This window comes from Wolffia australiana, chromosome 13 (assembly GCF_029677425.1).
Source record: "Wolffia australiana isolate 7733 chromosome 13, ASM2967742v1".
NCBI classification, from domain to species: Eukaryota; Viridiplantae; Streptophyta; class Magnoliopsida; order Alismatales; family Araceae; genus Wolffia; species Wolffia australiana.
The window spans coordinates 5176594-5193359 of record NC_135847.1 but is presented as its reverse complement, the minus strand read 5'-3'; the positions used below and the strand labels follow the sequence as shown (position 1 = coordinate 5193359).

Below are 16766 nucleotides of genomic sequence, written 5' to 3'. Positions count from 1 at the left end.
GTCAAGAAACTGGTAATGTTCTGCATTTATTTGATGAAAACAAGGGCGCTCGTTGCTTTTGTTGCGACGATTGTAATAAATTCTGTGTTTGGCATGTAACACGGCTCCTAAAACCAGTATATTGACCCTGGGTAGGCGAAACATGCCCAGCCTTATGCTTTTGTAATTGGAACAGCAGGCTTGCGTTCTGCTCGTTGAAAGAGGACAAGATCTACCCGTACTTTTATTTCAAAGAGTTTACCAGATTCTGTGTTCTGGTGCTAACATGGCACCCAAATCCTAGTGTTTTTGGGCCCTGAGAAGGCCAAATAATCCCAGTGATTTAGCTTTTCTAACGGCAACGAAATGACAGTGCGTTTCTCTTTCCAGCAACACAAGATCCATTTGTGCTTTCATTTCCAAGCGTCTACCACACTCAGGCTGAATCCCGCGTGTTGTAGCTGTGATGAGCCAAAAAACTCCCATTGTTCACCTTTTCCAATGGCAAGAAACTGGTAATGTTGTGGATTTATTTGATGAAAACAAGGGCGCTCGGTGCTTTTGTTGCGACGATTTTAATAGATTCTTTGTTTGGCATGTAACACGGCACCCAAAACCAGTATATTGACCCTGGGAAGGCAACACATGCCCAGCCTTATGCTTTTGTAATTGGAACAGCAGGCTTGCGTTCTTCTCGTTCAAAGAGGACAAGATCTACCCGTGCTTTTATTTCGAAAAGTTTACCAGATTCTGTGTTGTGGTGCTAACATGGCACCCAAATCCTAATGTTTTTGTGTCCTGAGAAGGCCAAATAATCCCAGTGTTCAGCTTTTTAAAGCCTTTTAAATGCATAAATCATGCTAATAACATGAAATAAAGATCGAAATCAGGGTGATCGATCCCAACACGCACATTGTATTACATCACATTGGTAATAGAGCCGGTCGTGTTAGCTTTTGCTTAACATGGTCAGAAGAATATCATTTGAAATTTCATTGAATTACTTTGTCATATCTTGAAATTCATTCACATCTATAAACGTCATCTCATCACATCCATCACTAGCATATCCGTAGACATATTATTGGTGGATTGTTGCCCATAGAATGGTTCGCACGCAAACCTAGTGTCGGGATACCGACCTAGCTAAACGCGATGAAGATTATGAGCATGATCTCGTCATAGGGGATCTCCTACCTCAAGATCCATTAGGCGAACGAATTCACTTAGATCATTTGGAGAACGAGGAGGTAGTTTTACCTCCTCGTCTGCCTACGGAACCCGCTCCTCGGGTTTCGATGCCTCTCGATGAAACGGCGCCACCAGCACATCGAGCTTCGGACCGGTGATCTGTCACCACGGCACCTACACGTAGGCCCTCGGTGAATGAGCCTTATGGTGACCCCTCAGCCAGCGAGGTTCCCCAACGCCCGGGCAAGGCCCCGATGGCGGATCTCCCCGCTCTGACGCACCAACCACAGGTTCCTGAGGTGCCTCCACCCCGCTACAACCGTTGAGAATAATGGGAGAACGACTACAGGGAATGACGAAGAACGCCTCCCCACGGGAAGAGTACGCCGCACCACGATACTATGACGATCGTTCCTACCCACTGGATAGGAACTACTACCCAGCCAAGAACAGCAGTTCTCGATATCTCGATCATCATGGGCATCCCCACAAGATGGCCCATAACAATAACAGAATACCAGTACCAAACGCTCCCATTACTCATCCTTACCGGGTAGTCCACGACATCCACCTGTTACCCGTCAACTTGAGGCTGCCACGCCCATTACTGGGTACGGAGGTAGCTCTGCACACCCACTCTATTACGGGTCGGCACCCGCACCGGCACCAGTCTATTATGAGGAGCCACCGGTACCACCACGAGCAACATCACGGTACGCCGCCGACTACCATTACACATCTCCTCCGGAGTACCCACCGGATGAGCCTCCCCAGCCTAGGAGGCCGAATCCCTATCCAACCCATCCGGAGTACACAGAGCCGGGACCTCCTCCAGCACCGCCGAGACACTATCAGCCCTATGGACGACCGGATGAACGTCCATATTACCCCCAGGCAGCGCCTCCAGCCGCATATTATCCTGAGCCCCGAGATCATGCTTATCAGTGGGACGCACCCCGTCGACCTCCTATTCGTCACCCCGAGGAGGAACATGAGTGATGGAGAGAGGCATACCGCGCCATGATCCAGAAGAGCGTCCGAATAGAGGTGCCGATCTTTGAAGGGTCCCGAAACCCGAAAGACTGCGCAGATTGGGAGTCAGATTTGAAAAGTTATTTCCAATGGTATGACATGGACGATGACTTATGTGTGTCCTACGCCGAGGCTCGCCTAGGAGGTCCAGCCAAAACTTTTTGGAAGAACGAGAAGGAAGCCACCTGACGTCGAGGAGATCCTCCTTTCACCTGGGAAGAGATGTCGTGGAAGCTCAAGGATAAGTATATCCCAAAGCTTTACATGACTCATCTCATACTTAAATGGATGGATCTGAAACAAGGAAAGCGCAAGGTCTTTGAGTACATTGAGGATTTTGAGGAGTATAGGATGCGATGCAAATTTGTGGAAAATCCACAAATCCAGACCGCATTCTTTGTCCACGGACACCGTCCTGACTTAGGAGCATGGGTCTTAGAGCAGAACCCTCTGACCGTAGACCTTGCCTACAGTCTCGTGGAAAGCAACAAGCTTAGCCACGATGACATAACTCCATCTCCTTCCGCCGCTCCACGAGCGGCGCCAGCCACAAACCCTGCCTCCTCGGCTACTCGGTCTACAACGGCATGGAACCGCGGGAGTACAACAGCCTCACGCACGGGTACTACCCCGGCAACTCTGATCACCGCACCAGCTACTCCCACACCTTCGGCGATATCCACTACTAGGGCCCCAAATGCCCCTCGAGAACCCATCCAGTGCTTTAAGTGTAAGGGGTTTGGGCATCGCCGTTCCGACTGTCCCACCCTCCTCGTCATGAAAATACATGGAAATCTCGTGGACGAACAACCCAAGGGTGATCTCGAAGTAGATGAGTATCCAGCTGAATGTCCTGACGGTGAGGACGTGGATGATCCACTTGGATACATACAAATCACCCCTATAGCCCCACACCCAACGACTCCCATTGTCACATTAGGGATTCAGCAAGAGGTCACCAATACAAGGAGCTCCGACTTCACCACCCGGCCAACGACTACACCGGTTGTTGCCCCAACGACACCTCAAGGCCCATTGACGTTGCCCAACAGACGTCAATCTTCTATACGTCCATCAGAATTGGTGGGCGTACCTCCAAACTAATGGTCGATAGCGGCAGATGTATCAATTGTATTTCCGAGGACACCATCACGCGACTTGGACTCCCATTGATACCACATCCAACCCCTTACAATGTATCCTGGATCAACGCATCCACCATTCTAGTGAAGATGCAGAGCTACGTACCCTTGAAGATGAGTACGTACGACGAGAAGGTGTTATGCGATGTACTACCAATGAAGATTGGTTGTATCATTCTTGGTCGGCCATGGTTGTATAACCATGACGTACAGTTGTCGGGAAGAGCAAACACGTGCTCTTTCATTTACGGTGGTCGACGACTGATTTGGTACCCGTCGGTACGACTACCGTCGTCACCCACTCAGTCCGTTACAACCCCATCGCGCATTGCACCACCCGCCATCGTCACCAATGGCTGTATCTTCCGGCAAGAGCTGGAGCAGGACCGTGAGGTCACCCCCATGTGCTATGTTGTGACCTTATCTAACGGAGTCACCAACACAGGTGATGAGGACCCAACACCGGAGGTCATCCAGCTATTAGATGAGTATACGTATGTGTTCCCGGTGGAGTTAGCGGATGAGCTGCCACCCGAACGGAACATCCAACACGCCATCGACTTGGTCCCGAGAGCTACTCTCCCCAACCTCCCACACTATCGGATGGACCCAGTTACGTTTGAGGAGTTATATAACCAGGTAAAGGATTTGTTGGCCAAAGGCTTGATTCGCGAAAGCCTTAGCCCTACGTAGTACCGGCACTATTAGCGCCCAAGAAGGATGGTAATTGGATGGTGTGTTGTGATTCGCGAGCCATCAACAAGATTACGGTGAAGTACCTTTTTCCAATCCCTAGAGTTCAAGACTTTTTCGGCGAGATGGTCGGCACATCTATCTTCTCTAAGATCGATCTACGGAGCGGCTACCATCAAGTACGAATCAGGCCAGGGGACAAATGGAAGACGGCCTTCAAAATTAAAGATGGCCTTTTCGAGTGGAATGTGATGCCATTTGGATTGTCGAATGCCCCTAGTACCTTCCAGCGTTTGATGAATGAGGTGCCATGGCCTTACATTGGCAGATTTGTCGTCGTATATTTTGACGACGTACTAGTATACAACAAAACAAGGGAGGAACACATTGAACACTTACGACATGTGTGCATTGCGTTAAGGCGAGAAAAACTCTATGCACACCCCAAGAAGTGCAGCTTCTTCACCACTGAGGTCTCTTTCCTTGGATTCATTTTATCCTCACGTGGAATAGCCGCCGATCCGGCCAAGATCGCGCCATCACAGCCTGGCCCAAACTCAAGAGCATCCAAGACGTTCGCAGCTTTATCGGATTGGCGACGTTCTATCAAAGGTTTATCCATGGATTTAGAAGAGTCACTGCCCCATCACGGACATACTAAAGGGTGACAAGTTTGAATGGACTCCTTCCGCTAACAAGGCCTTCAAGCTCCTCAAGAAGCTCATGACCGAGGCTCCGGTACTCATATTACCGGATTTAACAAGGTCTCTCAGGTTGCATGTGACACCTTGGGAGTAGGGATCGAGGGAGTCCTCAGTCAAGAAGGGCACCCGATCGAGTACTTCAGTGAGAAGCTGAATGATACTCGATGCAGATATGACAATTACGACCGAGAGTTCTACGCTCTCGTACAGTCACTCCGCCATTGGCGCCACTATCTACTCCCCAAAGAGTTCGCGCTGTATTCGGATCACGGCGCCCTACAACACTTACAAGACCAAAGGAAGGTCAGCGATCGACATGCTTGGTGTATCGCCTATCACCAGGATTTCACATTCGTCATCCGCTACAATAACGAGAAAGACAACGTCCTCGCCGACGCCTTGAGCCGACGGCCTCTAGTCCTCAATCTGATGAAGACCCAAGTCCTTGGGTTCGAACAGATTCGTGATGACTATGCCGAGTGCCCAGACTTCTCTAAAGTCTATTCTTCCATCACGGACCCGGCTATCCCAAAGTCTAACGACTTTTTTATTGACGACGGCTACCTCTTTTATGGCAAGAGACTGTGCATTCTTTGGACCTCACTCTAAGACTTCCTTATTTGGGAAACACACGCCGATGGGCTTAGTGGCCACTTCGGGGTCAACAAGACCATGCACGCACTAGAGGAGCGAGTTTACTTGCCGCCCTTGAAAAGGGACGTAGGTAAATTCATTTTGCGTTGCCACACTTGCTCTCGCACCAAGCTCACCAAGCAGAACACGGGGTTGTATACTCCCTTACCAGTCCCGGACAAACCATGGGAGGATATCAGCCTCGACTTTGTTTTGGGACTGCCCAAAACCGCGCGCCACCACGATTCGATCATGATCGTGGTAGATAGGTTTTCAAAAATGGCGCACTTCATTCCATGCTCCAAGACAGCTTCTTTGACAACATCGTCAAGCTCCGTGGAGTGCCCAAGACCATCGTCTCAAACTGGGACGTAAAATTCACCAGCTATTTTTGGAAGACGTTGTGGATCCTTATGGGCACACAGCTGAAGTTTTCGTCGGCCTACCATCCTCAAACGGATGGTCAAACTGAGGTTGTCAACTGCACCCTCGGGAATTTACTGAGATCTATTGTTGGCGACAATGTAGCAACATGGGATCGAGTACTCCCTCAAGCGGAGTTCGCCTTCAACTATTCGGTGAATCCCACCACTAGGAAGGCCTCATTTGAGATCATGCATGATATCATCCATTCACGCATTTCATCCTTAAGTGAACAATGTAAGGCGACTGCTGATAAGGGTTGAAGGTCGATTTCATTCTCTGAGAAAGAATTAGTCATGATTAGATTGAGGCCTGAGAGATACTCTCCAGGGGTCGCTACGACGCTCCATGCTCATAGTGCCTGGCCTTTCCCGATAGCCCAGAAGATCAATGACAACGCCTACGTTGTGAGCATCCCGCCTACATGGGGGATTAGTTCAACATTTAACGTCAGCAATCTAATCTGATACCTACCCTCGTCACCTATCACAGAACCTCACAGCCACTCGAGCCTTAGTAGTGAAGACGGTGAGAGTAACCCTGATGGAGGACCATCCTGAAGACGGCACGCCCAGACGACAGCAGCCACGATGAGCAGCACGCGCCGACACTCGCCACCCGGGGTCAAATACCCCCGCGTAAGTACCTTTATTTTACCGGCGTTTATTTTCTGTTTGTTTGTATTTCTGGACTTTATGGATGGGCTGATGTTGGGCCTCGTCCTCGTCTTTCTCTTTTATTTTCCGTTTGTATTTTCAAATTGTAAGGAGAGGCTGAACCACGTCTCGTGACGGTTCGTCCTCCCCCCCACGTTCACTTGGCACCTATCCTCCCTATATAAGGGGATAGCATGCCCAAGGAACACTTTGGAGTCATTTGTTGAAGAGTTTTCAAACTTGTGTCTCCCCAATCGTAGAGCGTAGAGTAGGAGGTTTGGCTAACCTCACCCACGTTGAGATTACTCCGTGGTGTAGACCCCACGTTTCCCTTGTCGAGATCACTCCGAGGGGACGTGTTCAAGCGTGCCGTCGAGATTACTCTGGCATGATTAAAGATTCAAGAAGATCGTCAACACTTGGTCAAGAAGGCTCCAACGTCGAGATCACTCCAGAATAGCCTGAAGGTCTAAGAAAGTCGTCGATCCATCCGTCTCAGGGATCTCCCTGAGCCAACGCCCATACCTCATCAAGCCCCTCAAGAATTCCTAGTTCTAGAGTGTCTTCTTGGTCGGTTATCGATCAAGAGAGACCCTCCCCTGGTCCAAGATCTCCAAGACACCTTTTCTTGGAGCGTTCTTGGTTTGTTCTTGCTCAAGAAAGCTGCCCCAGGGATCAAGATCCGCCAGCTATAGCCAAGAAGTCTTCAGCCGCCATTCCTGTCCGCGACCTCCACCCTGCCGGCATCTCGCGCACGCTGGCACGCTCGTCAGGCAGCACCGTCGCCCGCCCGGTGTGCCTCTGGTCGCTCACCCGTCAGGACTGCTGCGCTAACCCTCCGCGTGGCCCCGCGTCACGCCTTCGGCCAGGGTTCTCGCCCTGCAGAATCGGCTGTCCTTGCCTCCGCCCGAGGAACTCCGCCGCGCGTGCGCCCGCCCCGCGATCATTGCGTGCGCCCTCTCCTCAACCCCGCCGTCTCCACTCGCCGCGCTCGTCAACAGCGCGCATGAGCGGCCTACCCGTCGCGTGCTCGTCATGTGCGCCCGCCGCCGAGCGCCCGCGTGCCTGCCTGCCCGCAAGCATCGCACGCCCGCCTGCCGCGCGCGCGGTGTGCCCACTGCCTGAGCGCGCCGTGCGCCCGCTTGCTTGCACGGGCGTGCGCGCCCTCCGCCGACCCCTACACGGTGCCCCGCTTGTTTACTCGTTGGCACGAACCGTGCTCCCACGCGTCTCTCACCACTCACCTAGCACTTTGCCCATTGGTGTCGTCGTTCCCGGAAGCCATCCTCGTCCGACCTGACGCCTCCAACGACGCTGACTGAACCCCGTCGCCAACACGGGAAAGTTTCTTACGCCATGGACTAGCGACATTAAGGTACCCCTCTCATCTCCCTTCCGTCCGTTCCAGTATTATTACGTTCTGCAGTCTCGTCGTCCACTATCGCGTTCGCTGCCAACTATTCAGCACTTATCGGATAGGTTAGCCACTTTCGACGAGTGTAGGATTTCTTGTGGTTGATAGGATAACCATTGTCTTAGACGCCGAACACTCCATGGCCGTCAGAAGCCCCTCATCACGTAGTCGTCTAGTCGGTCCCGCGGGTCATTGGGAGTTTGATTTTAGGATCACTCTCCTCTAACTGATCGGCGTGGTTTGCACCTTTATCCTTTGGTACCTATAATGCTCACTTCATTGTTTTCATTCACCGACTTGCATTTCACGAACCCGTTCATCGTATTTCTGTGGCGTAATACGAGCCGACCGATCCCGGCAGGTCGTATTACATCATATTGATATCAGAGCCAGGTTGTGTTAGCTTTCACCTAACACGGTCGGTAGAATATCACTAGAAAATTTAATTGAATTGTGAACGTCATATTTTGAAAATCATTTACATTACATCGTGCACGTCATTGCAGTTCATCCATCACTCGCATACCCTTAGAATATTACTAGGTTGTGAATGGTTGACCATAGGAATGTTCGTACGCGAGCCCAATGTCGGGATGCCGACTACATTGAACGAGACGATGATCGTGATCACGATCTCGTCATAGGGGATCCTTTTGTAGAGGAACCGGTAGGCGAACGTTTGCAGATAGAGCAGGTGGATCCCGAAGAGGTACCTTTACCTCCTCCGCCACCTAGGCAACCCGCTACTCGGGTTCCAAGGCCTATCGGCATATCGAGCTTCCAAAGACCGGCGCTCCTCTACCGCCGCCCCTACTCGTAGGGCGTCGGCGGCCGAACCCGATGACGATCCTTCGGCTAGTGAGCTTCCCCACCGATCAGGCAAGGCCCCCATGAAGGAGCCTCCCGTCCTGGCATACCGACCACGAGATCCCGAGGCCCCGCCACCCTGCTACCGTCGAGCTGAAGAATGGGAGTACGACCGCGATGACCGATGAAGATCTCATCCCAGGGAGGAGAGGTCAGCACCGCACTAGTACGATGAGCGTTCCTATCCTCTGGAAAGGAACTACTATCCTCTCAAGAATTGGAATTCTCGGCGATACGAATATCCAGATAATGGGGTGAATAACCCCAACTGCATACCCGTGCGAGATGCGCCGAATTACTCCTCCCGGCCAGGTAGCCCACGGCAGCCACCTGCCGTTCAACGACTAGATGTCGCCACTTACAGTGACAGCTCCGCCTACCCACCGTGCTACCGAGCGGCGCCAATTAACGCCCAAGACCCCTACGAGGAAATCCCGGCACCACCCCGAGCACCATCGAGATACGCGACGGACTAGGATCGCACGCCACGTCGGGATTACTATCCCGACGACGAGCACCGATATAGGAGACACCCTGCGCATCCACCAAACTGGGAAGATGCTTATCCGCCGCAGCCTCCATTGCCCCCCGAGACGGCCTCATCCTGACGACTACCAAGAGGAACGACCCCACTATCAGCCGGCACCCCGCCGTGATGCCTACTATGAGGATCGACCGGACTATATCTATCCACGAGGTACACCCCGTCGTCCCCCTCCTCGTCGTCATGATGACGAGCATGAGCGACGATGAGAGGCACATCGTGCTATGATACAAAAGAGTGTGAGGATGGAAGTGCCAATCTTTGAAGGGTCTTGGAACCCGAAAGATTATACGAACTGGGAGTCAGACCTGGAGAGTTATTTCCTGTGGTATGGCATGGACGATGACTTGTGCGTGGCTTACGCCGAGGCCCGACTTGGAGGACAAGCGAAGATATTTTGGAAAAATGAGAAGGAAGCCGCACGACAACGAGGAGATCCACCCTTCTCTTGGGACGAGATGTGGCGTAAGCTGAAGGATAAATATATCCCAAAGCTTTACATGACACGACTCATGTTGAGGTGGATGGACCTTAAGCAAGGAAAGCGTAAGGTCTCAAAATATATCGAGGAATTTGAGGAGTACCGGATGCGATGCAAATTTGCGGACAGTCCACAAATTCAGATTGCATTTTTCATTCACGGGCTACGTCCCAAATTGGGGGCCCGGGTGCTGGAACAGAATCTATTCACAGTCGACCTCGCCTATAGCCTCGTTGAGAGCAACGAGTTTAGTCACAACAAGGTAGTGACGACCACACCCACAACATCCCGTCCCACTCATTCCTTGACCACCTCCGCGACGACCCGTACCACCGGTGCTTGGAGCCGGAACAGCACTATTGCTCCTCGGCCTTCAACGCCGCCCGTCACGGCAGCCCCTACACCGACACCACCCACACCATCGGCTATCTCTACAGCTAGAGCTCCAAACGCACTACGCGAGCCCATTCAGTGTTTTAAGTGCAAGGGCTTCGGGCATCGACGGACTGATTATCCCACTCTTATGGTTATGGACGTACATGGACATCCAGTAGAGGAGCAGCCTAAGGATGACCTCGAGATAGACGAGTATCCGGGTGAGTGCCCGGACGGTGAGGATGTGGATGACCCACTTGGGTACATCCAAATCACCCCGATTACCACGGCATCGACCTATCCTGTCGCTACCTTGGATACCGCCGGAACTAGGAACACCCCCAAGGGTGCCCGGACCGCTCCCGCACAGGCTAGTGTCACCTCGGCTCCACGCCCCATCGACGTTGCCCAGCGCACATCCATCTTCTACACGTATGTCAAGATTGGCGGGCGTACGTTCAAGTTGATGGTCGACAGCGGTAGCTGCATCAACGGTATTTCCGAAGATACAGCTACTCAACTTGGACTCCCCTTACTACCTCACCCCACTCCGTACAATGTGTCATGGATCGACGCATCAACGATCCCCGTGAAGATGCAATGCTATGTGCCTTTGAAGATGAGCACATACGACGAGAAGGTACTGTGCGATGTACTACCAATGAAGATTGGTAGTATTATACTTGGGCGACCTTGGTTGTACGACCATGACGTACAATTGTCCGGATGAGCAAACACTTGCTCTTTTGTCTATGAAGGTCGTAGACTCATATGGTATCCCTCGGTGCGGATACCATCACTACCTACCCGTTCGGCAACGGTGCCCCCTCACGCTACGCCCACCGCCATTATCACTAATGGCTGCATCTTTCGACGCGAACTAGAACTCGACCGGGAGTCGACTCCCATATGCTACGCCGTTACACTCTCAGACGGGATTGTTGAGTCGGAGCACGAACCTCCTCCCCCGGAAATCACCCAACTCCTCGAGGAGTATGGCCACGTATTTCCCGTCGAGCTGCCGAGTGAGCTTCCCCCCTTGCGGCATATCCAGCATGCCATCGATTTGGTCCCGAGAGCCACTCTCCCTAACCTTCCTCACTACCAGATGGACCCGGTTAAATACGAAGAGCTATACTCCCAGGTGAAGGACCTCCTAGATAAAGGCTTAATTAGGGAAAGCCTTAGCCCATGTGCCGTACCAGCTCTGCTCGCACCAAAGAAAGACGGTACTTGGAGGATGTGCTGCGACTCACGAGCTATCAACAAGATCACGGTGAAATACCGCTTTCCCATACCACGAGTCCAGGATCTATTTGACGAGATGGTAGGTGCGTCTATCTTCTCCAAGATAGACTTACGGGGGGTGGCTACCATCAAGTCAGGATTAGACCAGGAGACGAATGGAAGACGGCATTTAAAATAAAAGATGGCTTTTTCGAGTGGAATGTGATGCCATTTGGGTTATCGAATGCACCCAGCACTTTTCAACGCTCGATGAACGAGGTGCTAAGACCATACATCGGCAGGTTTGTCGTCGTATACTTCAACGACATTCTAGTATACAGTAAAACTAGAGAGGAACATGCACAACACCTGCGACACGTGTGCACCTGGCTATGACAAGAGAAGTTACATGCGCATCTGAAGAAGTGTACCTTCTTCACCTCTGAGGTCTCTTTCCTCGGCTTTATCCTATCCGCAAAAAGGGTGGCCGTCGATCCAGCCAAAGTCGAGGCCATTGTCTCCTGGCCCAAACTGAAGAGCATCCATGACGTCCGAAGTTTCATCGGATTGGCCACCTTCTACCGAAGGTTTATTCCAGGATTTAGTGGGATTACCGCCCCCATCACGGACATACTAAAAGGGGATAAATTCGAGTGGACACCCACCGCCGATCAGTCTTTCGAGCTTCTTAAGAAGCTCATGACGGAAACTCCGGTCCTCAAACTCCCAGATTTCAACAAGGTATTCGAGGTCGCATGTGACGCTTCCAGAGTCGGAATTGGTGGAGTACTTCAGTGAGAAGCTGAACGATACTCGAAAGAGGTACGACAACTATGACCGAGAGTTCTATGCTCTTGTGCAGTCCCTCCATCATTGGCGACATTATTTACTCCCCAAAGAGTTTGTCCTCTACTCCGATCATGGAGCTCTTCGACATCTACACGACCAGAAGAAGGTTAGCGACTGTCACGCCCGATGGATCACTTATCTTCAGGATTTTACCTTCGTCATACGGCATGAAAAGGGAAAGGATAATGTCATCGCCGACGCTTTGAGCCGGCGACCACTAGTCCTTAATATTATGAAGAACCACATCCTCGGATTTGAGAGAATGCGTGACGAGTATGCCGAGTGCCTAGACTTCTCGAAGGTCTATTCTTCCCTCACGGCCTCGATCCCCCCCAGATCGAAAGACTGCTACTTAGACGACAGCTACCTCTTTCATGGGAGACGACTTTGCGTGCCTCGAACATCTATTAAGGAGTTTCTTATTCATGAGACGCACGCTGGCGGACTAAGTGGCCACTTTGGGATCAACAAGACGATCCTCGCACTTGAGGAAAAATTTTATTGGCCGTCACTAAACAGGGACATCAGGAAATTCATTTCACGATGTCTTACCTGCTCCCGCACAAAGCTCACTAAACAGAATACCCCCTTACCGGTCCCCGAGGGACCTTGGGAAGATGTTAGTCTCGACTTTGTTTTGGGGTTACCCAAAACCGCGCGTCGCCATGACTCAATTATGGTCGTGGTAGATAGGTTCTCAAAAATGGCTCATTTCATTCCGTGTTCGAAGACATTCGACGCTTCTCTGATAGCACGCTTCTACGATCATATCGTCAAGCTACACGGAGTTCCGAAGACAATTATCTCCGATCGAGACGTAAAAATTACAAGCTATTTCTGGAAAACGTTGTGGGTACTTATGGGAACCCAACATAGATTTTCTTCGGCATACCATCCTCAAACGGATGGTCAGACTGAGGTTGTTAATCGCAGCCTCGGCAATCTTCTGAGATCTATTGTCGGTGATAATGTCACCGCATGGGATCACGTCCTCCCACGAGCGGAATTTGCCTTCAATTACTCGGTTAATCGCACTACGGGCAAGGCACCGTTTGAGATTATCTATGGTCAACTACCACGTCGACCCCTTGACCTCATGCCATTAAACAAAACACATAGGATCTCAGATAATGCATTAGAATTTGCCGAACACATTAAGCATATGCATGACGACATACATTCATGCATCGCATCCATGAATGAGCAGTATAAGGTGTTAGTAGATAAGGGTCGTAGGTCCATGTCGTTCTTTGAGGGAGAACTGGTCTTAGTCAGATTGAGGCCTGAGAGGTTCTCTCCTGGGGTCGCTACAAAGCTCCATGCTCGTAGCGCCGGGCCTTTCCCGATAGCCCAAAAGATCAACGACAACGCCTACGTCGTGAGCATCCCGCCAACTTGGGGGATTAGTTCGACGTTTAACGTCACTGACTTATCCCGATACCAGCCCTCGCCACCGATCATCAAGCCTCACAGCCACTCGAGCCTGAGTATAAGTGAAAGTGAGAGTCAACCCACTCCATCTCTGTTTTCCCTCCTTGTACGGCAAGATGTGATAGAAACGATACTGCAGGAGGTAATTCACGCTGAGGGGGAGCGAGTTGGTCATTGATAGTATTGAAATATGCATGATCTAAGACGTAAATAATCCAATATGAGAGTTTAGTTAAGCTACATCTATATAAAATAATTGGAGTTTCTGTCACTTTTTTTACCAAATTAACCCGAGATGATCAAGCTTATGAATTTTAGAAGAATCGGAAATTCGCACTTGTTGATAGTGTGCTATTTTGCAAGGTTCCTGATTGCTGCAACAGAAAAGCAGGTTCTCAGGTGGAGGAGTGGAGTAGTAAGCTCGCAGGCAGCATGCTCGACCAGAACAAAAGGGTCAGCAAAGGGGATAAAGTCAACATGGGGATATGGGGAGTAATAAGAGGACAAATATTTTTATTATAATTATTAAACTTGATTTCTAAGAATAGAAAGATTGGTATTTTATTTTAGCATCAGATTTTCTTTGTATTTTACTTTATTGTATCATGCGTGAACTCACATAGTCAATTTCTCAGTTATGCAGAGAGACGCATGGAAAAGAATGCAGCCCAAGCTAGCGGAAGAAGATCCGAGGGCTGCTTTTGAAAGAAAAGGAATCAAACGACGGAAAAAGGGGAAGAGAAGAAAAGCGGGAAAGAAAAAGAATAAAAGGAGGAAGGAGGGAACGAAAAGGGGTTGTTCGGAATTGCAAGAGGCACTGGCAGGAGAGAGGAGAGAGCGGAGAAAAGAAAGGCCATCGCCCTCGTGTGGAGATCCTTCCTCGCCAACGCTAATTCATGTTGTGAACTCGCCAAGCTCCAGGCGTGATGTGTGGAGCCGTGAAGAAAGAGCTAGGCAGAGGAGCATCACCGAAGAGGTAGCGAAAGCTACCTGGGCATTCGAGCTAGTCTAATCTTTGTGTTGAACCAAGCAATACGGATCTTTAAGTCAAATATCAGGTAGTTTTGGAATTTCTTTTAGCGTTAGAGTGATATTTTTATCGAAATGTCTCTGTAAATCTAGTTCAATTTCATTAGTCCAAATTGTCAATTAAGATTCACGTTTTAATTTAACTTGTGTTTCTGCAAACAAGTTTCTAGTCTAGGTACAAAACCCCCCTCTTTGTGTTCGATCTTCGACTCACCATAAGCAGCTCTACAGAGTTAAATAAACAGACCATAGTGAGTTATTGTCAAAGTTGGAAGTATACTACAATAAACTAGAGCTTAAATTTCAACTTAACAATTGGCGTCGTTGCCGGGGAGGGGCAACAGTATGTAGATTCAGTTATTTCCTGTAAAAGTGCTATGAGTGGATTGTTTCAAGGCTAAACTAACAATTGTGTTGAGTGTGATTTATGAACGGCAGAAGATCTTTAAGAAAGAAATCGCACGAGAGTGGAGGATCTTTTGAGGTGACGAGCGACGACAAAGTTGAAGAGATGGAAAATCAGCAGGACGCAGATATGAATGATGATCAAGGTATGAGACGTATGAGGATAAGAGAATTTTCTGACCCACTAGAAAGCCAACCTATCACCAGAGTCTCAACCCCTCTAGCTGATAATGTGGTGTTCAAAATTGACCTGCACCTACTGTAGATTCTCCCAACATTTTATGGAAAACTTAATGAGGAACCTTACGATTATTAGGATGAATTTAAGGATATCTGCTCTGCATATAATTATCCTGGAGTGACCCAAGAGAGTTTAAGGATGAAGTCATTCCCATTCACCTTAAAGGATAGAGCAAGAGAGTGGTTTAAGTCCTTAGGTCAAGAATTTACCTCATGGGGTGATATGGAGAAGTGCTTTCTTAGGAAATTCTATTCATTTGGCAAAACAAACACCATTAGGAAGGAAATCAGAGACTTTACTCAAGGGACCGACACTTTTAGCGAATCGTGGGAAAGATTCATGTCCTTAATGAGGAAATGCCCGCATCATGGAGTGCCCCAGTGGGAACTAGCCCAAACTTTTTATGGGGGGCTAAATGATGCGGAGAGGAATTTAATTGACATTGCAAGTGGAGGAGTGTTTGTAGAGGCATATGTCAATGATGCTATTCCTTTTTTAGAGAAGTTGGTGGAGAGGTGGGCGTATCAGCAGAGTTTCTCGACTAATTGTAGAGGTATACCGTCTAAAAGAGGAGGGTTAATTGATGTAAAAGCAGTAGAACCAGACATCCGCTTTGAAAAGGTTGAAAGGGATGTAGGAAAGATAGGAAGAGTAGTTGAAAAGCTCTCTCACCAATTCAAAACTCATGCAAACTTTGCCGGTGCAGGGTTTATCTTATGGAGTTGGTAACATGTCTAACCTATATTGTTCAGTGTGTACAGCCAGGAATCATACAGAGGAGTCCTGCCCTATGGTAGAGCAGGTGAATGCCTTTGGGAGACAAGAGGGAATTTATGATGCCGGAATTCCCAGAGGAAATTTTATGGCGCACACGTGGAACTGAAATGGTAACCAACCTGTTCAACATAACGGGAAGCGCAATTACCAATCCAGGCCCAACATTCCGACACACTTCCCTCATGCAAAACCTTTTATCTCTCAAAATACTGTAAATCAAACTAATGAAACTCTTAATGACCTTGTCAGGGAACTAAGAGAGGACAAGAAGAATCAGCAGAGGGTCATCGAACAACAGAACACAGTCATGTAGTAGATGCTAGCAGAGATTGAAAGGCTGAAGAGGGAGCGTGTGGCGCAAGGGCAACAAAGCGACCAAAGGATGAAAGGTAAATTGTCTGACAATGTTCAGTGTGAACAGAATCAAGGTCATCTTCCAACCCAACCTTTAGTTAATCAAAAAAATGTATGCTTAGTTGATGCTTCCTCTGTTAATATTGTTGCATTCAATGAAAGATCAATTGAGGAGACCAACACTGTTTTAAGAAGTGGAAAGGCGACAAGTATACCTTCAGCTAAGCCCCATCCAGAGACCATAGAGGTCCCCCAGGAAGTAGGAGAGAGGCTGGAGGAAAATGAGAGGAGGGAAGTGGAATTAAATCCTCAGAATTAC

At 49.5% G+C, this 16766-nt stretch overlaps 1 protein-coding gene across 1 annotated transcript; it reads left to right on the top strand.

The window, feature by feature from the left end:
• The first annotated feature begins 9523 nt into the window (after positions 1-9523).
• LOC144711407 (uncharacterized) lies at positions 9524-16426 on the top strand. Its single transcript, XM_078585394.1, has 7 exons — positions 9524-10805; positions 10893-11461; positions 12092-12316; positions 12386-12511; positions 12941-13234; positions 14005-14094; positions 16343-16426. Exons 1-7 carry the CDS (start codon positions 9524-9526, stop codon positions 16424-16426), a joined length of 2670 nt encoding a protein of 889 aa, XP_078441520.1.
• Positions 16427-16766: the final 340 nt, after the last annotated feature.

Excerpts from the sequence above, each read along its gene's own strand:
- LOC144711407 (XM_078585394.1), top strand. The coding sequence starts at position 9,524 with ATGGAAGTGCCAATCTTTGAAGGGTCTTGGAACCCGAAAGATTATACG. Across the intron at positions 11,462-12,091 it reads AGGATCTATTTGACGAGATG|ATTTCAACAAGGTATTCGAG; the intron begins GTAGGTGCGTCT and ends TCAAACTCCCAG. Across the intron at positions 13,235-14,004 it reads AATTTGCCTTCAATTACTCG|GTTCCTGATTGCTGCAACAG; the intron begins GTTAATCGCACT and ends CTATTTTGCAAG.